We start from the raw sequence: 25,113 nt of genomic DNA, 5'->3' as shown, positions 1-25,113 counted from the left end.
ACATTTGTCCGATGTAATGGGCAGCATGTGGCGGAGATGATGTTGGATTCTCCCTCCAACCGGGCACCCATGGTCTTGCAGAACCAAACTAGGAGGGCTTGGAGGCTGCAGCTGCTGGGGGAGTTGGTGGTGGACGACTTCTGGCTATTAGAAACACAGGTTCTGAATACACCACGCCCATGTCCTTACACAGCTTGGGAACCTGTGCAGGACGGTGGCTGGCATAGGGCTGGCCCAGTGTTCGCCCCTTCCATAGCCATGAAAGGGGGGAAAGGCAGACTTGGGGGCGAGGTGTCACTGAGAGCCCCAGGTACTTAGCCACAGCCCACGAGTCCCTTAAGCGCTCCAGTGTGAAGTCCACCTTTACTCTGAAGAGATGAGTCCCATTGAAGGGTATGTCCATGAGGTTGGCCTGGACATCACCCAAAAAACCGGATGTTCTCAGCCAGGTGTGGCACCTCAAGGACGCTGTTGAGGAAACCGCACTGCCCAGTGAGTCAGTCGTGTTCAAACCATATCTAATGGTGAACTTCGCTGCACATCTCCCGTCTTTTACTGCTTGGGAGAGGATGGCCCGGGCCTCCTCCAGGACCTGTGGCAGCATTTGCCCAATCATATCCCACAAGGGATGGGAATAACGGCCCAACAGACATGTGATGTTCACCGACCGCAATGCTAGACTGGTGAAAGACAACACTTTCTTGCCTACACTATCCAACATCTTCAATTCCGTTTCCAGGGGAGCGTCAGGGAATGCGCCTGGGGAAGTTGAGGCTTGGATTACCAGGCTCTCAGGGGTGGGGTGTTGAATGAGGAAACTAGGATCACCCAGGGTACAGCATTGTCAGAGGGCAATTGTCCTGTTCACAGGAGCCCCTGTGCTGGGCTTGGACCAAGCTCCCAGCAGGACATCAGTCATTGCTTCATTAAAGGACAACAGGGGTTCGGATGAGGAAGCCCCAGGCCGAAGCACTTCAGTCAAGAAGTTAGTCTTAACCACCCCAGAGGGAAATGTGAGGCCAAGGATCTCCGCTGCCCTCTTCACCACTATTGCATAAGATGCTCCCTCCTCCGCAGCAACGGTGAGTTGAGAGAGTAAGCCAGTATCCGGAGAGGTGTCCAGCCGACTGGCACCTCCTATTTGCTCATACCAGTCTAATGAAGTTGGGGTCTGTAACTGGTATTCTAAAGGGTCCAGTGACCCCTCCCACACTTCCCCCATGCCTGGCTGCTCCAGAAAACGCTCAGGGCAGTTTTTTATGGACAGTGTTACTGGCTGAAAAAATTAATCGGGGTCTTCCACACCTGAAAAAACTAGCTGTGGAAAAATCTAACAACTAATAATGAGCAGAACTACTTTAACGCATTTTTAATTTGCTCTTTCTGTTCTGCATGACTCATGATAGGTCCCTAAAGCGACCATCTGTTTGGTGAACAGGTACTCTGTCACGTTTGTGCATGCAAATTATGTAAGAGTATTCCTGCAGTATTACTTCATATAAATATTTTTGTGAAACGACCACAATTTATCCAAATCAAATTATATTTTTCTGGCCATCTGTATGAAAATTGTACTCAAGGGCATACAAGAGTACACGCATCCTGTGATAAATTGACAGAAGTACGTCGTCTGTAAGTAATTAGCAGTGTCACTGTTGCCTTTAAATGAATGGAGTTCCAGCTGAGAAATTGTTCTTTTTTCATTTTATTATGATGTGGCACTCAATTGCATTTCACAACAAAACTTACTTTCACTATCACAGGCTCAAGAAATGAAGGTGGACTGTGCGTGCAAGGTTATTGAACATGGCCCTCTTCCAGTTTAGGTAGTCAAATCAGTAAGTTATATCAGTAAGAAAGAAAGATACTTTGTTTTGGCACTTTGGTCTATTTACAAGTGAAGTGTAATACCGTCAGGCCGAGCCTGACGCCAGCTTTGCTTTTCGCTGCATTTGCAGGAAATAGTTTGATAAAGTTTACTTTTATTTACAATAGTAATATATCTTTGAAAGCCTACGCTGCACTATGTCTTGTTTCTAAAATCACTATACAATTTCAGCATGTACTGCGGCCGCAGCTGATTAATTCTGCGGTCTGTGCAATCAGTCACTCACTATATGGAGATCATTGCTCCTTCCCGACTCTCTTTGTCATCCTGAGCAGCGCATTTGGCTAATTATTTGTTTTAAAAAAAACAGTCAAAAGGAGCAGTGTAAACTGAGGGACAGCTCCTCTGGTCGTCATATTATAAACTTTGTACCTTAGGTATAACTCTGCAATTAGAGTAGCAAATGTATAAAGTATATATATTCTGAGTGTAAGGTGTGCGCTATGACATCAAATCTAACAGGTTCTTTGTCACAAACTAGACCTGCTGTTTATGACAACAAAGCATTTGAAAGATCTATGTAATGAAACTGTTGCTTTCTAATGCTGAAGCGACTAAATTATGGTGGGCGAGTTCTGCTATTTGAAGCTTAACACCTGGGCCTGTAAACTCTATTTCTCATAAGAGTGCCACCTGAGTTATATGGTATCTAAAGGTGGAGCCTATTCTGTGATGTCTTTCTTGGAGTGGTGGGGAAGGGAGAGTATGCAGTGACCAAATGGCTGAACGGGAGTTCACCATCCATCATGGGGGGGGGGTGGTGGGAGGAGTGACAGCCTATTTGGTCATGCTACTGAGTAGTGTTAGTTCAATTTTCGATTACATGTTTAAATGTGCATTACACTCACACTCTTGAGTAACACAAAACTTTCAGGTAAGTACACATTGACTACAACTCAACCGAGCATAAGCAAAGGAATGTTTGAGGAATTTCGCAGTTTTAGCAAATGTGGGATATCTGACAAGAACTGGATGATGTCCCATCCAACCTACTCATGGCATATACATAGGTGCACACTTTAAAGAGGATATATAATCTATATATCAAGGATGGGTAATCTTCAAATTTTTGGTGGAACTCCTGCAACCTTCAACAAGTACTCAACATTTTCTTATCCTGCAGGGATTAGGAAATAAGGGCCACATGTACGAACACATTTTCCCAGAGACACAGAATGGGTAAAACCCTTTGCTACATCTGGCCCCAAGTTACTTCCCTGTAACTTTAGTTCTCCAGGACTGGCATCTTTTATAGATTCACATGCATGAATCATTCCCTGTCGTTGAGGGGGAGTCCCCTGGTGCCTTGTCTGAGCAATGTAATGCTAAGTTTAGTGCATGAAGGCCTTAGGCCCTTCACTTTAGTAGCATATCCTAGTCTATTTAAAAAAAAAGAGGCCAAACATAGGTTTCAGCCAATCAGGCTGCTTTACCTTCTAGAACACTTCTGTGAGAAGCTTCAGTCCCTCAGATTTTCTACTGTATGTCGTGCTAGGGAGTCTTCACTGAGCTCTGCTCAGTCACACCTTTTCAGTGTTATTTCTGGAAATGTTTTCCAAAATTTCTGTACTTCACCAGTTCTCTTTTACACCAAAGTCTTTTTGTTGGTGTTCTATCTGACATTTTCTTTACCAGTCATTGTCAAATAAGGAGGAAAGGGGTCTCTTCAGAGCCTGCAAGGCCTGTGGGAAGAAGAGGCTTCACTTCGAGAATCCACATAAGGATTGCATTTATTGTCTTTATCCAGACCATTCAGCTAAGGACCGTTAGGTATATCAGCCTTTTCTAATAAAACTTTAAAGCGCAGAGAATGGAGGCTGCTGATTTGGCTCCAGAAGCTGAACAAATATCCCTGTGTGTGGCTGTGAGAGTAGGGACACATCTACGTCCTCTAGAAGGTCACTAAAAAAGGGACAGGGCCCCTCACTCCTGTTCTTCTAGTGAGCAGCCCAAGAAGGCCTAAAAAAAGATCACTCAGGTGTCTTATAAAGGTTGCAGTCATTCATCCTCTTCAAAACATATCAGCAGAAAAGCATGATTGCTATAGCCAGTGCGTTTGTTTTTAAATAAATTAAGTGCCAGGGCCCTTCCCAGGTCGTTCATGCAGACTGCACCACCATTGTCACTGCCAACGCTGCCAATGACATAACCAACACAACTACTAGCCATTGCACTCCTACAAGTGTGACAATTCAGACTATTCCAGGCCACCCAAAGCTATAATAACGTCATGAGTGACAGGTATTATTCTTTTTACTGTATATTGAATTGTTAAGCACTGTAGTTGTGCTCCACTCAAAAATAAATTGTAATGGACTGTCACTAGAGCCGGCGCTGACGATTAAAAGCCGGTGCCGAACACCGGAAACCACTGACTCAAATTAAGCCCTGGATGTACAATCATTAGTGTTTATGCGGAAACATTAATCTCACCAGAGTGATAATTTACCTCTAGGGGTACTTTATCAGTAAAGAGGGCCCAGCTATCAGGTAGACCACAACATGCCTGGAGACATAAATAGTTTGAAAAAAGTAAGAACAAAAACGCAGTTTTATCTGTCTAAATACCTTAATTCACATTCAGTATTACACGGCTCAGTTATTGCATCTGGTGGGGAGATTCGATCACACCTTTGGTCTGATACCACTAACTGGTCTGAGTCTCGGGTACAAATTGGTTTCTTCTTTCGCTCCCCTGAACAATAAAGCAAATATTTTAATGCACAGACAACAACAATCACAACCCTTCTCAGTAAAATGTTAAGCACTAAACACAAGAAGATAAACAGAAATTAACCTTAATATAAACACAGGTTATATTTTCATTTTTGCCTCTTTTCATGAATTAAAACCACCCAATATGTATCCCACGTGCCTACAAAAATATTTCAAACAAATAACTAAGCATGTACCTTAGTGTGAGAACGGGGAAGCACTTGCTGCAGACAAACCTCCAGGTACATGTTGCACAAAGAGAGTGGGAAAGCACATGGTCAGAACTAGAATAGAAAACCATTCTTTTCAGACTATGAAGGGACAAGAATATACTGCCACAAGAGAATGACAAGTATATGTAAGAGGCTGAAAGTGGACCAACAAAGTACAGCACGATAAGAATAGATAAACAAAAAATCAGGAGGACAAGGAAGTGCAGCTGAATGAGATGGACAGTTATCCACAACAAAATGAGCAAGCATGTGCATCATGAGTCTAGATAAGTATCAAAGAAGGAACTTTTTCATGCATGCAACACAGGATTAGAATGTACAAGCATGTGTTAATGAACGAATTTGACATGGCACGTGCCAAACAATGGAAATGTTAAGCATTTGCTACAGAATGAGAATGACTAGAAATGTGCTACAGAATGAAAATGGAGAATAAACCACAAAATCTGAATAACATTGTATGTGTTAAAGAATGAGTATAATTGCGCATGTTTTCACAGAAAGAGGTGGACAAGTATTTGCCACAGTAAGTGAATGATTTAGCTAATGCAATAGAAAGAGAACAACCAAGTCTAGGAAAGTGCCGCTTTTGGACATGGTCACCCCCACTTTTTACTCACTTGAACTGTCGTTTTTCGTTCCTGTTAAGAAGTTCCCCAGTGCTAGCGTTCTTTCCCTAAAATGAGGTAAAAGATCTAAATTGTGTACAATTGGCACACACTGTAGTACCCCTGTAAGTCCTAAGTAAATTGTACCCCTGGTACCTAGGTCCTGGGCACTAGAGAGTGTCTCTAAGGGCTCTAGCATGTATTGTGCCACCCAAAGGGACCCCCCTGAAAATTGCACACAGCCTGACATTGCAGACTGCATGCCATGGTGCAAGCCATGAGAGTAAACACAACATGGCACAATCACTGTGTGCCATGCCCCGACCACTGCATCTAAGTTTATGTAAGTCACCCCAGCAGCAGGCTTTGGAGCCCTAAAGCAGGGTGCATTATATTTGATGTGAGGACATATCTTCATAAGCACGTATGCCCCTTTGATGTCTAATTCGATTCCTAGATGTCGTAAGTGAACAAGGAAGCCATCTTGAGGTATCTACTGGACACTCGTCATTACAAGTTACCAAGCTACATATTGGCTTCACTGAAACCTATCAAACACCTTGTCTTAAAAAATCCAGACTGCTGCCAGTCTTGGATTTATTATGACATGCACCCAGAGGGATTCTTACAGGTTCTCCCTGAAACCTACCAGATCCTTAGTGTGCTGGCTGACTGATATTGACAAGTGCGCCACCACAGACATGTTTCTGTCCCTCCTGGATGTGACAGCCCATGCTCTCTCAGGCCAGAAACAATACCTGCTCCAAAAAAGGTGTTATCAACTCCTCGAGTAGGATGGCTTGTAGATCTGCATACCAAGGCCAAGGACTTGAGAGTCCCTGCCGCCTCTGATATGTGACTCAGGCTACCCCCAGACCTGGAGTTGTCACCCACTGCCCTGAGGCCCATTTGGTACCTGGACAGGTGGGTAATAAAGCATGCATGTAGGCGTGGTGCACTACCAGGCTAGTCATACTCCTAAGGTAAGTACAGTTAGACCAAGGCACACAGAGAAGTAAAAGTTCAACAATGTTTATGGGACGAAAGTAGAGCCCAAGTACAATGAATCCAAAGGCGAAGAGTAAAGCGATGATTCCGGGTTGGTGTTATAGGTAGAGTATTTATTCACAGGTGTAGGTTTGTGTCGTCTTACAGGAAACAGCTGTTTCATTGTACTTGGGCTCTACTTTCGTCCCATAAACATTGTTGAACTTTTACTTCTCTGTGTGCCTTGGTCTAACTGTACTTACTGTTTTTGTGTACCCTGATACCCAAATCTTTGTGCCCACCAGGGTAGTGGGGCACCCGACCAAGTGGCACCTCTTTTTCTCATTTAACTTATTGTGTTACCTTAATAAGAATTGTAACGGAACGGAAGTGCGGCATTCTTACCACTCACTACCCATGTTTATATTTTAGTCTCATACTCCTAAGGTAGGCAGCCTGATGTGCGCCACGAAAGAAGGGTTCCATCATCTTGTTTTTGGTGAAACTAGGAATTATGGGACAGGTTTATGTTCACTCCCCACACAAAGTGGTCATATAGGGGATGTAGTCGCCCCTGGGGTAAGTAGCCCATTGGCTACTACCCTACACTCTCCTAAATTCCCCTAAATTGAGTATTTAGGTGAACCCCTGACACCAGAAGAATCGATTCGCCTGACTAAAAGAAGAAGAAGGAATAACAAGAGCTGAAGAAGTAAGAACGGCGGTCTGCTGGTGGACTTTGGCACAAAACCCTGCTTGCCTACTAGCTCCTGTCCCGACAATCACAACAACTCGACTTGTCCTACAGCTGTGCATCCTCCTAAAGCTTCCAGTGCTTAACCAAGCCGTTAGCATCTTTGGCACTCTGCAGGCACCAACCGCAACATCCGGCACACCGTTCTGCAAACCGCCAGTTCGGCCGGTAGCATCTGCCCAGGAGGAGGTCACTGTACTCCAGGAGGTCAGATCTATGTCCCTACTAAATGAGAAGATGCCAGAACCCACCGGAGTCATCCTGCACTGATACCCGGGGACCCAGACCACTTGTAGCAGCAATGCTTGTTTGAAATCCAATCGAGATTCCAACACCGCAGTTAGAGATCAGCTGCCAATGGATGTCATCATTGCAGAGGCCAACACCAACAGTGGTCCAGCTGCTCTGTTTTGTCCTCTTTTTGCAGACCCCCCCAAGAAGCATGACCTCATGAAGGATACCCTAATAGAGGGCTTTGAACTCACCACAGAAGAGTACAGGATTAAGTTCAGGGAGACTCACAAAACCTTGAGACAGTCCTGGGTAGATTTTGTAGAATTTTCAATCAAAACAGGTAATAAAGTGTACATTATAAAGGGCACAAAAATTTAATTATGAAGGAGCATCTGTTAAGTAACTATACTTCATAAAAACGGCATCCTTACCTAGTGGACTTAGGGTTAGTCTCTCTTCAAGACGTGTGGAAGAAGGCTGACCACTAGGATGAAACAAGGGTGTCCAGGAAGGCCATTGGTAGGGGTGACCAAAAGAAAGGGTTTGCAAATCCCCCAAGGGAAATATAAAGGGCACAAAGAGGAAAGCCCCAAAGAGTCTTCCAAAGACCCCCAAACACCTGCTCAAAAGAGTGGGCCCGAGACTCTTCTCAATCAAAGGGTGGGTATAAGGGTAAAAACTGGGATCCTGAAAAGGCTTGGTTTTTCAACTGTAAGGCCAATGGACACCAAACCGGGGACTGTATGTGTCCCAAAAAGACCATAACTACTGGGGTGGAGAGTCTCCAGGTGGGATTCCAGGTGTGCCCTGACCAAGCCAGAGAGCACACTGAAGCCACTTTGATCCCTGAGGTTGGGGTTGATGCAGCTAGGCTGACTGACTGGCCCAGTAACCTGCAGAAATAAAGACAAAAGCCACATATTGATGGGGATGAGATGGAAGCACTGAGGGATGCAATTGTCATCACAGTGACTGAAAAACTGGTATCCCCAGACCAATACATAACTGAACAAACGTATCCAATTATCAAAGCTGATAACAATGTCAAGGTTCATACCATGGCTAATGGTGACCTTGGAAAGGGAACGGGTTACTGGCCAGAAGAAGGTGGTCATCTCCTGTGCAATTCCTGTTAAATGTCTGCTGGGAAATGAGCTGGACACCTCAGCGTACGCTGAAGTATAGATGAAAACCAATGCAGCCGTGCTGGGAATACCTGAATGTGTGTGCTTGAAAACCAAACAACAGATCAAGGTCCAGGGTGAAAAAGAGGTGTTGGAGCCTGGAATAATGGTTCAGCCCTCCAAGAGAAAAGGCAATTAGGCTGGGAAACAACCTATAAAGAGGCACGAGTTCAGGTCCCCGCTCCTCAGGGAGAAGACTGGTTCAGTCCTTGAGGGAACTGAGACCCGGGAACTTGAGCCTTACACTGCAGAGCTCCTAGGCCCTGGAGGACCCTCCAGGGAAGATCTTTGCCAGGGACAGAGGACCTGTTCCACTCTTAAAAGCATGAGTCAACAAGCTGCTGGCCAGGAAAAGGGAGATGTCCTGTGACTCCTACAGGAACTATTGGGAGGAGGGATTCCTTTACACTGAGGCCAGAGACTCCAAACCTGGCACGACTAGAAGAGTGTTAGTGCCTCAGCACTACAAGGGGTTCTTACTCACATTGGCCCATGACATCCCCAAACAGGGCATTTTGACCAGACATAAACTTGGGGTAGGTTGGTTAACCACTTTGACTTGCCAGGTATGTCCCAGAAAGTGAAGGAGTTTTGCAGCTCCTGTGTCACCTGTCAAGCCAGTGCCCCCCTTAATTCCATTTCCAGTGGCTGGAGTTCCCTTTGAAAGGGTAAAGATTGACATTGTTCGTACCCTAGACTCTCGAAGAGCATCAGGGAACAGATTTACACCGGTGGTAGTGAATCATGCGACTAGGTATCCTGAGGCAATTCCTCATGCAGGTGCCAAGGCCCTCGTCAGTATTTTTACAAGAGTATGGTTCCCTAGGGAGGTGGTTTCAGGCAGAGGTAGTAATTTCATGTCCACCTACCTAAAAACCATATAGAAGGAATGTAGGGTGACTTATAAGTTCACTGCCCCATACCAACCACAAACAAATGGTCTAGTTGAGAGATTCAACAAGACCACAAAAGGTCATGGGACTCCCTGAAAAACTCTGAAGGAGATGGGATGTATTCCTGCCATGCCTGCTTTTTGTCTACAAAGAGGTGCCACAAAAGGGAGTGGGCTTTAGTCCCTTTGAACTTTTGTTTGGCCATCCTGTTAGGAGACAGTTGAGTCTAGTGAGGGAATGCTGTGAGACACCTTTCAAAGACCCCAAGCAAGACATTGTGGAATATGTGCTTGGCCTTCGTTTCAGAATGGAAAAAGCCAACAAAAACCTCGAGACAAGCCAAGAGCTCCAGAAGCAATGGTTTTGGCTGCACTGCTGGCTAACCAACCAGGGCGAAGGTATGGATGTTGGAGTCTGGGGCCCTTAGGGCCCTCCAGGGCAAATTCAGTGGACCCTACCCTATCCTTGAGTGAAATGGGGATGTCACCTATCTAGTGTACCCTGGCACTTCCAGATCCCTCACAGGGTTATCCTTGTAAACCACCTTAAACCCTTCTATGACAGGGCTGATGGTCACTGATGAGAATCAGGAAGTCTGTTTCTCCCTGACCTCCTCTCCCACAATCCTGCAGATTGGAGTTATATTCCCAGACACCCTCAATGCTCAACAGCAGACTGACTGCAGGCATGTCCTGAGGCAGTATGCTGAGCTCTTTTCTTTGACCTCTGGACAGACTACCCGATGTTCCCATGTTGTGGATACTGGAGAGAGCATGCCTATCAAAAGCAAAATTTACAGTCTGATCAAATCAGAAAAAGCATCAGAGCTAAAGTCAGCAAGATGCTGGATCTTAGAGTTAGTGCGCCCTCTGAAAGTTCCCGGGCTAGCCCAGTGGTCTTAGTCCCCAAACCTTATCCCAAGGGAGGTAAACCAACCAGAGTTGAGGTTTTATGTGGACTACAAGTGCCTCAGTGCTGTCCCAAAGACTGATGAACACCCCATTCCAATGGCAGATGAACCTATTGACAAGCAGGGTGCTGCAAAATTTCTCAGTACTTCTGATTTAATACCAGGGCACTGGTAGATTGGTTTGACCCCAGGAGCCAAGGAAAAAAGCATTCTTAACCACAGATGAACATTACCAGTTTACTGTAATGCCATTTGGATGAAATAATGCCCCGCCACCTCCCAAAGATTGGTGAACAAAGTCCCTGCTGGGCTGGAATCTTTTAGTGCAGCATATCTACGGCTGTCTATAGCTGCACTTGATAGGATCACCTGACCCACTTTGGAAAGTTCCTTGAGGCCCTGCAGTAGGCATGTGTATAACTCACTAGCAAGTGCCAGATAGTGCAGGGCACTATTGTATACTTGGGCCTTCTTATAGGTGGAGGCCAAGTTCAACCATTACAACCAAAGATCCTGACTATTCTGGACTGGGAGGCTCCGACAACCCAGACCCAAGTCAGGGCATTCCTTGGCTTGACTAGGTAGTAAGGGAGATGTGTGAAGGGCAATGGCACTATTGTGGCACCCCTCACAGCACTCACCTCCAATAAGCAACCTAAAAATGTAAACTGGACAGTGAGTTGTCAAAAGGCTTTTGACAACCTGAAAGATGCACTGTGTTCAGCGTCCATTCTCAAAGCTCCAGATTATAATAAGCAGTTCATTGAGCAGACAGATGCCTCTGAGCATGGGATAGGAGCAATCCTATCCCAGACCAATGATGATGGCCAGGACCCACTGTTGCTTTTGTCAGCAGGTTACTTCCCAGGGAACAGCGTTGTAGTGCCGCCAGCTTCCTAGACGAGGTACGTGCCACCCAATAAATATGCAAATATGTGCAAACATGTGCCTAAGAAGGAGAATGATCAAGCATGTGCCGCACAATAAGATTGCAAAACCATGTGCCACAACATGGGTGTAGTCGGGGATGCACTGCAAAATTTGAGGAACAAATAGCTCTGTATGGGGCATTGAATAAGAATTGGCAAGTCTATATCGTACAATAGAATGCTTATGGCATCCTGCAAAGAAATAGAGTTGAATCGTAAAGCATGTCCTGAACAATAAGAGTGGTTAAGTACTTCCTAGAGAATATGAACAACAATGCACATACCACACATTGAGAAATGTCATTGAGAATGGCTGGCTATTAGCCTCATAATTAGACGGAAGCATGAGCAAGCAAGTATGAAACAACTGGAATGACCAAGCACTTGCCACACAATGCGAATTACCATGCATGTTTCAGGCAAGAATGGTAAAGCATGTGCTACATGCCACACAGTGAGTCCGTGGTAAGGAATTAGATGATTGCTTAAGTGTAAACCACACAGTGAGAATAGCAAAATTATTTTCTCCAGGTTTAGAGGCACAAATAACCAAGTATGCATCACATAATTAGCACAACCAAACATGTGCAGCAGTCATAATTTGATGACTAAGCATTTACTACTGACAAGGAGGGATAACTACATGGTACATTATCATACAAAAACAATAGTGATGCAAAAATAAAGGTTTAATGGGCAAGAATATGACATCCAGTGCTTAATGTAAGGACAAATAAGTGCTATGGCCCAACAGAGTTCTTAGGAGGACACTGCAGATTTCACCACGCACTGTCCCTCTCAGCGCTGCCAAATGCAAGTATCAAATCTACCTACTTCCCATTACACTCCTGCACATGTGACAATGCTGACTATTCTTGGCCATCCACAGAAGTAAGAATAGCCCAGATGTAATGGTATTATCATTTTTTTATGAATGTTGTACTGTTAAATCTTCTGATGATGTTTAAAAATAGACAGGCAGCGCCACCATGTGGTGGACTGTGATAAATATGTGGCTGTGTCATGAAATAAGTGCTGGTCCAAGTACCTGCAAAGACCGGCACAAATGAAGCACTGGTGTCCCCCACTGACTATGATACATAACTGAACAACCGACAAACCATTATAGAGCATCCACATTAATTTAATGAATTTATTAGACAAAACACAGGCAAACCTTGTTCTAATACTTCTAATAAACACATCAATAGATGATTTGTTAATGGAAAAATAAAAGAACTCAGATATTTGAGAGTTGTCCAAAATATGTTCACAGTATTTTGCAAGGTATACACAGTAGCAGAAGATTCCGACGAAATACAGCTCCTACCTTGGCAAAGTTTACTGCAGGCCTGCCAAGGGCCGTGTGGATTCCAGAAATATTGCTGGGGTTTATCTTCTATTGGAACATTGAAGGTATATCTAACGTCAGGGTTATACAAATTACCCACTGACAACACCTACAAAAATAATTAAATGGTTAGCATTAATTAAAGAAATGGCGCTTCCGATATACCTGCGTTTCAAGAATGTATATGTTACCTGAAGAACTATTTCTTGCTCAATGCGATCAGTACAATTAATTCTTTCCACAGAATGATCAGATCCACTGTATTCAAGCACGGCATTCCCTACTTTAATTTCCCTTTTGAACATGCTGACGATAAAATCTCCATTTAGCAGGAAATCACCAACATTGTTGGATAAAGCTGTTTTGGGGAAAATAACAAGAAATAATTAATAACAATGTTTTAAATAAAATATGCCGTCTTATGTCATAGGTTGTAATGCAATACAACATAGCAGAAAGAAAATTGGTTACTTACCTGTAGTTCTCCAGTAACGGTATCTTTCATAGATTCACATGCTTGAATCATCCCCGTCGTTGAGGTGGGACATGGTAACCTTAAATATACATAGCTGTAAGTGTATTACACTAGGCCTTAATGGCGTTTACAGGCGCTGCTATAGCCTATCCATGTTCTTTTATAAAAAATAACTAAATCTGAACTATAACCAATCAGGTCGACAGCACCCTCCAGAACACTCCCAACAGAGGCAGTTTCCCTAGATGTTCCCATACAAGTGTGAAGTACATAGTCTTTAGAAATAAGGGGAGCCTCTGAGAGGAGGAGGGTGGGTTGCATGTGAATCTATGAAAGATATCAATACTGGAGAACTACAGTTACAGGTAAGTAACTGTTAGAAATGGGGTCTTTGGTTGACAGTCAGGTTACCCCCTGTTCAAGCAAGGACCCTCACTCTAGTCAGGGTAAAAGAGAATCACCCTCAGGTAACCCCTGCTTACCCCCTTGGTAGCTTGGCAGAGCAGTAGGCTTAAATTCAGGGTGCTAGGTGTAAAGTATTTGTACCAACACACACAGTAACTTAATGAAAACATGAATACAAAATTACACAACAGTTTAGAAAAATAGGAAATATTTATCTAAACAAAACAAGACCAAAACGACAAACATCCATCATACACAAGTCAAGTTATCAATTAAAAATCAAAAAGTGTCTTTAAGTAGTTTTAAATACACACTAGCGCTGCTAGAGTGAAAATGTACCCCACACGGGCGGGTATGCGTCAAAAATAACTCCTCACAGTGGTATGCGAGTCGAAAATCCAGCCGCACGCTGATCCGAAAATCCCGCAGCGCAGGTTGTGCTCTCGCAGCTTCCGTCAGCAATGCAGCGCATCATTTCTCCTGCTCCGTGCGTCGATTCTTCGGTTGCGTTTCCTGCGAGCGTCGTTTCTCAGCTGTGGAGCCGGCGGCGCGTCGTTTTTCTCAGCTGCAGATCGGATTTGCGACAATCTTTTCCCCGTACAGCACTCTGTGCGTGGTTTTTCTTGTCTTTAGGCTGCCAGCTTCTTCTTTCAGGGTCCCAAGAACTGGATGGACACCACAGGGCAGAGTAAGAGTCTCTCCAGAGACTCCAGGTGCTGGCAGAGAGAAGTCTTTGCTGTCCCTGAGACTTCAAACAACAGGAGGCAAGCTCTAGATCAAGCCCTTGGGGATTTCTTCTCAAGATGGAAGGCACACAAAGTCCAGTCAGCCCTCTTACTCTGGCAGAAGCAGCAACTGCAGGATAGCTCCACAAAGCACAGTCACAGACAGGGCAGCTCTTCTTCCTCAGCTATTCAGCTCTTCTCCAGGCAGAGGTTCCTCTTGGTTCCAGAAGTGTTTTTCAAGTATTATACCTCATTTCTCCTTTGAAGTAGGCCTACTTCAAAGTAAAGTCTCTTTGGAATGTGAAATCCTGCATTGCCCAGGCCAGGCCCCAGACACTCACCAGGGGGTTGGAGACTGCATTGTGTGAGGGCAGGCACAGCCCTTTCAGGTGTGAATGACCACTCCTCCCCTCCCTCCTAGCACAGATGGCTCATCAGGATATGCAGGCTACACCCCAGCTCCCTTTGTGTCACTGTCTAGTGTGAGGTGCAACCAGCCCAACAGTCAAACTGACCCAGACAGGGAATCCACAAACAGGCAGAGTCACAGAAATGGTATAAGCAAGAAAATGCTCACTTTCTAAAAGTGGCATTTTCAAACACACAATCTTAAAATCAACTTTACTAAAAGATGTATTTTTAAATTGTGAGCTCAGAGACCCCAAACTCCACATGTCCATCTGCTCCCAAAGGGAATCTACACTTTAATCAGATTTAAAGGTAGCCCCCATGTTAACCTATGAGAGGGACAGGCCTTGCAACAGTGAAAAACGAATTTAGCAATTTTTCACTGTCAGGACATATAAAACACATTACTATATGTCCTACCTTAACCATACACTGCACCCTGCCCTTGGGGCTACCTAGGGCCTACCTTAGGGGTGTCTGACATGTAAGTAAAGGGAAGGTTTAGGCCTGGCAAGTGGGTACACTTGCCAAGTCGAATTTACAGTTAAAACTGCACCCACAGACACTGCAGTGGCAGGTCTGAGACATGATTACAGAGCTACTTATGTGGGTGGCACAACCAGTGCTGCAGGCCCACTAGTAGCATTTTATTTACAGGCCCTGGGCACCTCTAGTGCACTGTACTAGGGACTTACTAAGAAATCAAATATGCCAATCATGGATAAGCCAATTACATACACATTTTGTAAAGGAGCACTTGCACTTTAGCACTGGTTAGCAGTGGTAAGGTGCCCAGAGTAACAAAAACAGTAAAATCAGAGTCCAGCACACATCAAAAACCTGGGGAACAGAGGCAAAAAGTTAAGGGAGACCACGCCAAGGATGAAAAGTCTAACAGTAACCAAATTTCTTCTCCAGTATTGGATCTTTCATAGATTCACATGCTTGAATTAGAGTAGTGATCAGTTATATAATTTATTCTAGCCATAACATCGCTAACAATAGGAATGATGCCACATTTAGCCAATATCAGAAAGCAATATACATATGTATTGAGAATGATAAGAACAATAACAATAATAATTATGATATAAATAATAATAATAATAATAATAATAATAATAATAATAATAATAACATAATAATAATAATAATAATAATAATAATAATAAAAGCAATATTAACAACAATAACATTAAACAAATATAGATCCCATACCTTTGAAGTGGACGGTGGGATAACCAGAGAGGCTCACCTTAATGGAATAGATGTCTTAACACTGCTTGCCCAACGGCTGTATCCATTTTGTTAATCTCATCTAGGCAGTAGTGCTTTGTAAATGTATGCTGGCTGGACCATGATGCTGCCCTTAAAAGTTGCAGGGGTACTTCCACGATAAGCTCTGCTAATGTGGCTACTGCTCTGGTAGAGTGGGCTATAACCTTACCATTCAGCGATTTTCCTGCCTGGGCATGACAAAATTGTATAGCTAATCCCATCCACCTGGCAATGGTCTGCTTAGATATTGCAGAGCCTTTTCTTGTATCTCCATATGCTACGAATAGCTGGTCCGATTTTCGAATGCTCTGTGTCTTTTGAAGATAAAACTTTAAACATCTCCTTATATCTAGCGAATGCAGTGATTTCTCTGCAGCTATCTGTGGGTTAGGAAAAAATGTTCTTAAGACCACTGGCTCATTTAGATGGAAGTTTGATGGTACTTTTGGTATATACTTAGGGTATGTTCGAAGTATAACACCATTTGGAATGAACAGAAGAAAAGCTTCTTTGATGGTGAAGGCCTGTATGTGACTCACTCTTTTTGCTGATGTGAGAGCCAGTAAAAGCGATGTCTTTCAAGAGATGAATTTTAACTCTGACCTGTGGATTGGTTTTAAAGGAGGCTTCATGAGTTGTGCTAACACCATGTTTAACGACCATAACGGTGGAGGTTTATGCACCGGTGGGAATACTCTAAAAAGACCCTTGAGGAATTGTTTTACAATCCTGGCAGAATATAGTGAGGAGGTGTGCTGAGAACAGCGGAATCTTGAAATTGCTGCCACATGTACCTGTATTGAGGAGTAAGAAAACCCAGATTTTGCTAAATGTAATAAATAAGGAAGTATTTGTTCCGGGGGTGATGACATAGCATGGACTCCTTCCGTAGCACACCACAAACAGAAATGTTTCCATTTAAGTTTATAGGTCTTAGGGGTGATGTCCGCTCTGGCCTTGGCTAATATTTCTCTACATTTCGATGAAATGTTCATGGTGGAGTACTCATTGAATTCAGGAGCCAGGTCAATAAGTGTAAAGATGAAGGATCCGGATGCCTGACTTTGCCCTGGTGCATGGTCAGTAGGACTGGTGTCTGTCTGAGTAGAACATGTGGTTGTTCCGAATACAGAAGGAGTTCTGTGAACCAGACCTGTCTGGGCCACCTGGGAGCCACAATGAGGCGATGGCATCCCTCTGCTTACATTTTGTTTATCACTCTGGGGATGAGCGGAATTGGGGGAAAAGCATAGGCATAGATTCCTGACCATCTAATCAAAAAGGCATTTCCCCACGACCCTTTTTGGGGATGCCAGTTTGCGTAATACAGGAATTTCTTGTTCTCGTATGTGGCAAAAAGATACCGGTTCGGCTTGCCCTACTTTTGGAGAAGTTGGTTGAGAACTTGTTGGTCGAGTTCCCACTTCTGATACGGGAGGAATGTCCTGCTCAGAGCGTCCGCCAAGAGGTTGGTTTGTCCTGGCAGGTGTTCAGCTTTCAGAGAAATTTAATTTTCTATGGCCCATTCCCAGATGCTCTGAGCTTGACGTGAAAGCTCCAAGGACTTTGTGCAGCCCTGTTTGTTCAGGTGAAACATACTTGTGGTATTGTCCGTTCTGATGAGAACTTTTGAGTTTTGTATTTTTGGTAAGAAAGCCCTCAGTGCTAGATCTATGGCTTTCAGCTCCAGTTGGTTTATATGAAGCTGTTTGTCCTTTTATGTCAAGTTGCCACTTATCTGCAGATCTTGAAGGTGGACACCCCAACCTTCAAGCAACGCATCTGTCATTATATATTCTGGCACTTGTTGAAGAAAAGAAAGGCCCTTGGATAAGTTTGCCTGTTTTTCCCACCAAGACATGGCAGTTTTCATTTCCGACATGATCTGAATTTGATAGTCGAAGGAGCCATTCACTTGGAGCCACTGAGTGTCTAGTTGCTCCTGTAGAGGTCGCATGTGCAGTCGGCAATTTGGGATCAGTGGAATACATGAAGAAATCATTCCCATGAATCATTTGTAATTCCAAACTGAAATGAACTTTTTTGTTGATAGCTTCTGAGCCATTTTGGAAATCTTTCGCCGTCTCTCTTGAGATGGAAATGCTTTGCCTTGGATAGTATCCAGTATCGCTCCTAGGAAATTCAGCTTCTTTGTGGGATGGAAGTGTGACTTGCTATAGTTGATGGTAAGGCCTAGAGTTTTGAACAACTGGAGGCAAGTGGATGTGTGGTTTACCACCTGAGTTCTTGTGGATGCCCTTATGAGCCAGTCATCCACATCTGGAAAGACTTGTATCCCCAGCTGGCGTAGGTGAACTGCTACTAGGCCTAGCACTTTGGTAAAAATTCTGGGGGGCGATTTTAATCCAAATGGAAGGACTCAAAACTGTAGATGTATACCAGCTACCTTGAACCGGAGAAATTTCCAATGGTTTCAATGTATTGGGATATGGAAATACGCATCTCGGAGGCCTAGAGATGTCATGTGATCTCCTGTATTCAAGAGGCATAGAATGTCCTGAAGCGTTACCATACGAAACGTTTGTTTTTTCAGGAACTTGTTTAAGGACCTCAAATCGCGTTTGCCAATCCCCCAAAGGCTTTTTTACTAGAAAAAAAAGGGAAGAGAATCACCGGTTCCTGTGCAGAATTGGAACAACTTCTATTGCCCATATGCATAAAATTGAATATACTTCTTTGAGGAGCTGTTTTAACCATGGAGGTGGTGGTCCTGATGGAGGGGTATTTGGAGGCTTCTGAATGAATTCTAGAGTATGTCCCCTGGATACTATATCTAGTACCCACTTGTTTGATGTTATCCTTGACCTCTGAAGTGATGCAGCCTCCAATCTGTGAAACACAAGTGGGGCTGGTAGCTGGAATGAATGCATGGTCATTGTTTTCTGCCCATGTCTCTGCCACGGGAAGCAGTTCTTCCCCTCGTGGGGTGTCTATAGGCAGCTGTAGGTGGTAATCTGTATTGCTGCTGGTGTTGTCCGTACTGCTGTTGAAAACCTGTTTGAGCAATTTGGTATTGTTGTCTATATGTTTGGAAACCACCACGAACGGAGTGACTTCCCCTACGTCTAGCCCCCTCGTAATGGCTGTCTTTTGTACTGCAAAGTACCTAGGGATTTGGTTATTGTCTGTATATGCCTTTATGGACTATTACATCTCATCCACATGCTTGCCGAAGAGGCTTTCCCCATCATATGCCATGTCAAGTATTTTGTTTTGCACCTCTGGCCTAAAAGAAGTAGATTTCAGCCAGCCCTGTCTGTGCAACACCGCTGCCCCCGCCAGTTGTCTAAATCCCATTAGTGAGATATTGATTGCGCAATCAATCACTTCGGCTGCGATCTCCTCTCCCTCCAGAAACACTATTTGCCTCTAGTTTAGCATCCTCGTGCAAGAGGTCAATGTGAGAGGATGACTGCCCACATTTGTTGATAATATCTGCCTAGAATGACTAACAAGTTGGCAGCTTTGACTGTTATTGCTGCTTCTGAGGAGAACCTTTTTCTTATGTTGTCCAGACGGCGTCCTTCTCTATCTGATGGGGATGTTATTTGTGTTGAAGGATTTTTCGAGCGCCATTGCGTCGCCTGAGATACCACGGAATCCAGCTTCGGTTGCGCAATTAAACAAGCTGGAGAATCTTCCGTGGCTTTATATTTTTTCTCTGAACGTGGGATCAGGTAAGGTATTGTAGCCAGGTTTTTGATTGCTTTCAATCCTTCCTGCCATATAAAGTCAATGATAGGTATGGCTCTAAGTGACTTTTTTGATGGTTCCTTAAAGTCATACAAGAAACAATCAGTTTCTCGAGAGAGAGAGAGAATGGGCAGTTTGAAACATTTAGCCGCTCGTTCCATTAAATTATGGAATCCCCCTATGTCCTCCGGGGGTGAATCCACTGGTCCTGCAAATGGTGGTGATGGCATAGGAATCAGGTATTCGTCCTACTCACTAGGAGTGGTTTCAGGTATTTCTCCCTCTTCCCTTTTTCCATCTGTGGATTGAGGGTCATCCTCAGGTGGCTGTACAAAAGGGATGTTTGTATCTGATCTGAGCGTTGTCCCTGGATGTCTAGGTAGAGGGGTCCACAGTCCCACTTGCAGGTCATACTGCTGTGTGGTTGAAGTTGCTGATACTGAGGGCGGAAATCTTCTGTAGTGGTCCTGCAACATGTTTTGGAGACCTGTCACTAATGACCTTGGCATAGGGAAAGAGGTGTCTGCGTCCCCATATGCGGAATACGACGGATCTGGTTGGACTTTTGCTGAATAATAGCTGTCCTGATACTGATCATCCCCATCATCATCTGGGTCCTGACAGTAAGTTGTGACGGACTGTTGGCCACTCCAAACATTCTGTGATCTTGAAAAGATCCGTCGTCGTCATCTAATAGGTGTTGAGGAGGATACGGTAATACCTTACTTGGGGAGGTATGCATTGGTCTGATTGGAGATGCTTTCTTTCCTACAGTTATCAATGATAGAGAGAGAAACCTTGACATTCCTGAAGTGGTCATTGCCAGATCAGTTGTGGATGTTTCTCTCATTGCTGTGTCCGTTGTTGACGGTTGTGTTGTCGGCGAGCCTGTCGTTGATGGACATGTCATCAATGGTTGTGTCATGGACGGGTCCCTCATGGAGGGGTTCCTCGTCAACGGATGCCTCATCGAAGGATCCCTCTTTGACGGGTCTCTCTTAGACGGTTCTCTTGTCGACGGGACTGTCTTCAATAGGGTCTTCGATTTGTGTCTTGTAGACCGATCTGATGTCGACACAGTATTAGGTGGCTTGTCTCTCGTCGACGATTTCTTCGTCAACGCGTGCATAGCTGATGGCTGAATAGTCGTCGACGGTGCCCTTTTGTAGATTTTAGCTGTTATGATCGCCGTCGACGACAGTAGCCACAACGTGACTATCATAGGGGAAACTGCTGTGTTGAACGTTGACGTGATAGTCATCGTGGTTACTGTAGACTTGGTCGTCGACAGTATTGCTGTCGATGAGCCTCTTTTGTAAAAAGTCTGAAGAATTTTCTTCCCATTTTTTCCTCTGTGACAAAGACAGAGAAGCACTTTTTGGAGGTGCTCTTTTCCCCACAGGAGTTGTAGGTTCTGAGTGAACCTTTTTTAAGGCTTTTAACCAGGTTTCTAATGATGATGAGGCATAGCTTTCTTGGCCTTTTTGCTTCTCTAAAGAAAGGTGTTTAGATTTTTTTTAAACCTTCTTTGGATGTTCTGCAGAAAGTCTTTCTTTACTTTTAGGCCTTTTTTGGGGACTGAGAAGTCTGTGAGGAGGCCTCACTCTCCTCAGAAGAAGGGTATTCCATAGCCTTCTGCTTTTGTAGCCATAACAAAAGTCCTCCCCTCTGTCTTTCAGACTGAAGGTGTGACAAATCTTGCAATCTCTCACCTTATGGTCTGGATGTAGGCAGTAAATACACTTCTTGTGGGGGACATAAATATGAAGTCTATTTCTCCCACAACTGTCACAATTTCTGAAAAGTCCTTGTTTAGTTTGGTTGGACATCCTGACCACTGGAAATCCAAGATATCTGAAAGACATTTTCCTGTCAGAAAAAGAAGCTGACTACAGCTCAGGGAGACTCCTTTCACACGACGTGCGGTAGAAAATCTGAGGGAAACAGTGTTCTGGAGGTTGCTGTCCCCTGATTGGTTATAGTTCAGATTTGGTTCTTTTTTTATAAAAGAACATGGATAGGCTATAACAGTGCCAGTATAGGCCATTGAGGCCTAGTGTAATACACTTACTGCTATGTATATTTAAGGTTACCGTGGGACTCCCACCTCGACGAAGGGGATGATACAAGCATGTGAATCTATGAAAGAACCAATACTGGTGAAAGAACCATTTGGAAATAAATTTACAGCTACTTGGAGACCTTAAGAGGGTACTTGGGTTTACACTTTCGTTTCTAAAATAACCTAATCTAAGTTTAATTAAGCAACACGTTTTAGCAAATAGAACCTGAATGCCCTCCTTTGACACCAATAAAAATTGAACAGTATGTATCCCATCCTCCAACAAACCTGTGACCTGTGTAAACAATTCTAAGAGTTTTCAGAATTTACTTGCTTACAAATCCGCAATGATCAAGTTACTTACTGGTATTCTTCAACACTCCGAGTCCCATGTCCTTGTTCATGAAACTACATTATATGGTGCTCCCACCTCACCACAGACACCTTTTGTTTCAAATAAAACATTATTTGCTCTCCTTCTCACAGGCCCCTGAGGAGGGGGACCCACAGATAAAGTGCGTTCTGCACAATCCAGACAACCAATGGTAGTTGTGCAAAACTAATAGCATTAGCTCCACGTCCTTTCCTCCTCTCCTGTTTTTTAAGTCATGAGGCTAAATCCTCCACTCCTTTTTTACAATATGAACTACATCCAAGTAGAATGCATTCAATCTGATCTTCACATTAAGTGAAAACGCATAATCTATAAGCAATGCCACATAGCTATTTTAATGGTGAAAGAAACAAACGTTATTGTAAGCTCTCAAAGTTTAACACTATAGTGTTAAAAACCATGACTCAGGCTGATCCCTCTCCAACCTGTAGTTGGAAACTCATGTAGAGGGGGTAGCCAGGTAATCTCCCTAGAAATATCCTCAAAGGAAGGTTCTCTGCTTCAGCCCAACCAGCGGCCATCCTACCTTCGAGCCAGGCAAACCGACCCTGAAAGGTGCAACAGCATGGATATCCTGGATATCGTCTGTCAACTGAGAGTAGAAGTAGGTTTCTTTTCCTTTCAAGTGCTCTAAAATTGAGTTAGACCTGGCAGCTCTTGGCGTGGTTTCCCTGTACCTTCTTGCTTCTGATCCCCTGTTTTGGGGCCCTGTGCTGTAATTCGATATTACTGGTTGTGATACTCTGGGCATTTTACCACTGCTAATCAGTGCTAAAGTGCAAGTGATCTTTGACTAAAAGATATTGGTAACAGTTTTTCTATAATTGGCACATTTGATTTACTGGTAAGTCCCAAGTAAAGTACACTATGTATGCACAGGGCCTGTAAATAAAATGTTACTACTGGGCCTGCAGCACTGATTGTGACACTCACATGAGTAGCCCTGGAGTTTTGTACCGCCAATTTGACCTGGCAAGTGTACCCACTTGCCAGGCCCAAACCTTCTCTTTTGCTACATGTAAGTCACCCCTATGGTAGGCCCTAGGGAGCCCCAACGGCAGGGTGGAGTGTATTTAAAAACTAGGAAATGTACTAGTGTGTTTTACATGTCCTGGTAATGAAATACTACCAAATTCGTTTTTTACTATTGCAAGGTCTTTCTCTCTCATAGGTTAACATGGTGACTGCCTTTAAATATCTTTTAAGTGCAGTTTCCCATTGGGAGCAGATAGAGATCTGTAGTTTGGGGTCTCTGAACTCACAATTTAAAAATACATTTTTGGTAGAGTTGTTTTTTAGATTGTCTGTTTGTAAATGCCACTTTTAGAAAGTAGGCATTCTCTTGCTTAACCATTCTGTGCCTCTGCCTGCATGTGGAATCCACATCTGGGTCAGACTGACAGTTGGGCTGTTTGTGAATTCCCTCTAGACAGTGACGCAAAGGGAGCTGAGGTGTGTCATGTATATCCTAATGAGTCTCCCAGGCTAGAGTGGGGAGGGAGGAGTTGATACTTGCACTTAAAAGGGCTGTGCCTGTTCTCCCACAACGCAGGCTCCAACCCCCTGGAGTGTGTCTGGGGCTAGGCCTGGGCAAGGCAGGGTCTTCTGAAGAACAGAAACTTTCCTCTGAAGTTTGTCTACTTCAAAGGCAGACATGAGTGTAAGTGGTGGACCCAAAACTGCAGACCTTTAGATTAGTTCTGGATCAAAAGGAACATCTGCCAAGGAGAAGAGCTTGGTGCTTGAGGAGGACCTGCCACTTTGCCTGTTGTTTTGCTGGCTTGCTGCTTCTGCCTTAAGAGGGAAAAGACTTGACTTTGCTTACTGAAATTCTGCTTGTGAAGTTTCTCCACTGGCTTGGACTGAGCTTGCCCCCTATTCTGAAGTCTTAGGGACATCAAAGGCTTCATCTGCCAGTGCCTGGGCTCTTCTGCTGGGAGTCCTGACCTACTAAGTGGTGCCAAATCCAGACCCTCGGCCCACAGAAGTGGAAGCTGCTAACCTGCAGGGGAAAATCCACACACCGCTGTGTGAGCGGTAGAAAAATCGATACAGCGCCTGCACTGCGGCTGAAAAATCAGCACATCGCCAGCTGAGCGCAGATTCATCACTGCCATGTGTCCAGATTTTCCATGCATCGTCCCTGGGTGTCAAAATCTTCAACATCACTGCACGGATCTGAGCCTGCTTGTCCGGGAATCAAAGCATCCCTATCCCTTCCCTGCGAGGAAAGAATTGGGCATCACTTGCCCGGCGGAGAAAGAATCAACACACGCACGGCCTCACTTGCAAGTAAAGAACAGACGCATCACTTGCTTTTCCGATGCACGCTCACCAGTGCGACTTTATTTTTGGTGCCTACTAGGTACTTTGTGCTAAAACGATGCATCCAATGATTTCTATGGATTAAGACCCTTTTTACTTTAAAAATGCATATCTTTGCTTGCATATGTTGGATTTTTTTCATTTTGGTCTTGTTTGATTTAGATAAATATTGGCAATTTTTCTAAACTAGTGTGGAGTCCCTTTGTAGTGTTTACACTATGTTACTGTGTGTGTTGGTACACATACTTTACCCATTGCCTCTGAGATAAGCCTGAACGCTTGTGCCAAGCTACAAAGGGGGTGAACAGGAGTTATCTGAGCTATGTACCTCCCTTACCCTGACTAGAGTGAGGGTCCTTACTTGGACAGGGCGTAAACTGACTGCCAACTAGAGACTCAATTTCTAACAAATTGATAAAAATGTTACCACATTGCCTCAGAGTTTCTGAATTGATTAGTAGTGACTGTGAGTTGTGAGGGCCTGATCACAAGTCAGGGGTAAAGGAATTCCAGCAAGGGATATGCTCTGCCTCATCACAAATGGCCCTGTGTTCTCACAGCTGTGTTACTTGAATGTGGGAATACTGGCCCGATTTAACTAACAGGAAAATCCAGCCTGTAAATTGGCTTTGACAATGGCT

The 25,113-nt window shown here is 44.2% G+C and overlaps 1 protein-coding gene across 1 annotated transcript in view; it reads right to left on the bottom strand.

Annotated features, from left to right (window-relative positions):
- ADAMTS9 (ADAM metallopeptidase with thrombospondin type 1 motif 9) overlaps positions 1-25,113 on the bottom strand; it is a 704,469-nt gene that overhangs the window by 451,572 nt on the left and 227,784 nt on the right. Inside the window, exons 17-19 of the mRNA XM_069206502.1 lie at positions 12,878-13,044; positions 12,666-12,795; positions 4,457-4,583 (exon numbers count right to left, since the gene is read on the bottom strand). Of these exons, the coding sequence (XP_069062603.1) occupies positions 4,457-4,583; positions 12,666-12,795; positions 12,878-13,044 (424 nt within the window). The remainder of the gene's footprint in view (positions 1-4,456; positions 4,584-12,665; positions 12,796-12,877; positions 13,045-25,113) is intronic.

The sequence above is a fragment of the Pleurodeles waltl genome, chromosome 9 (assembly GCF_031143425.1).
Source record: "Pleurodeles waltl isolate 20211129_DDA chromosome 9, aPleWal1.hap1.20221129, whole genome shotgun sequence".
Taxonomy (NCBI): Eukaryota; Metazoa; Chordata; class Amphibia; order Caudata; family Salamandridae; genus Pleurodeles; species Pleurodeles waltl.
This window is presented reverse-complemented; position numbering and strand designations above follow the sequence as displayed.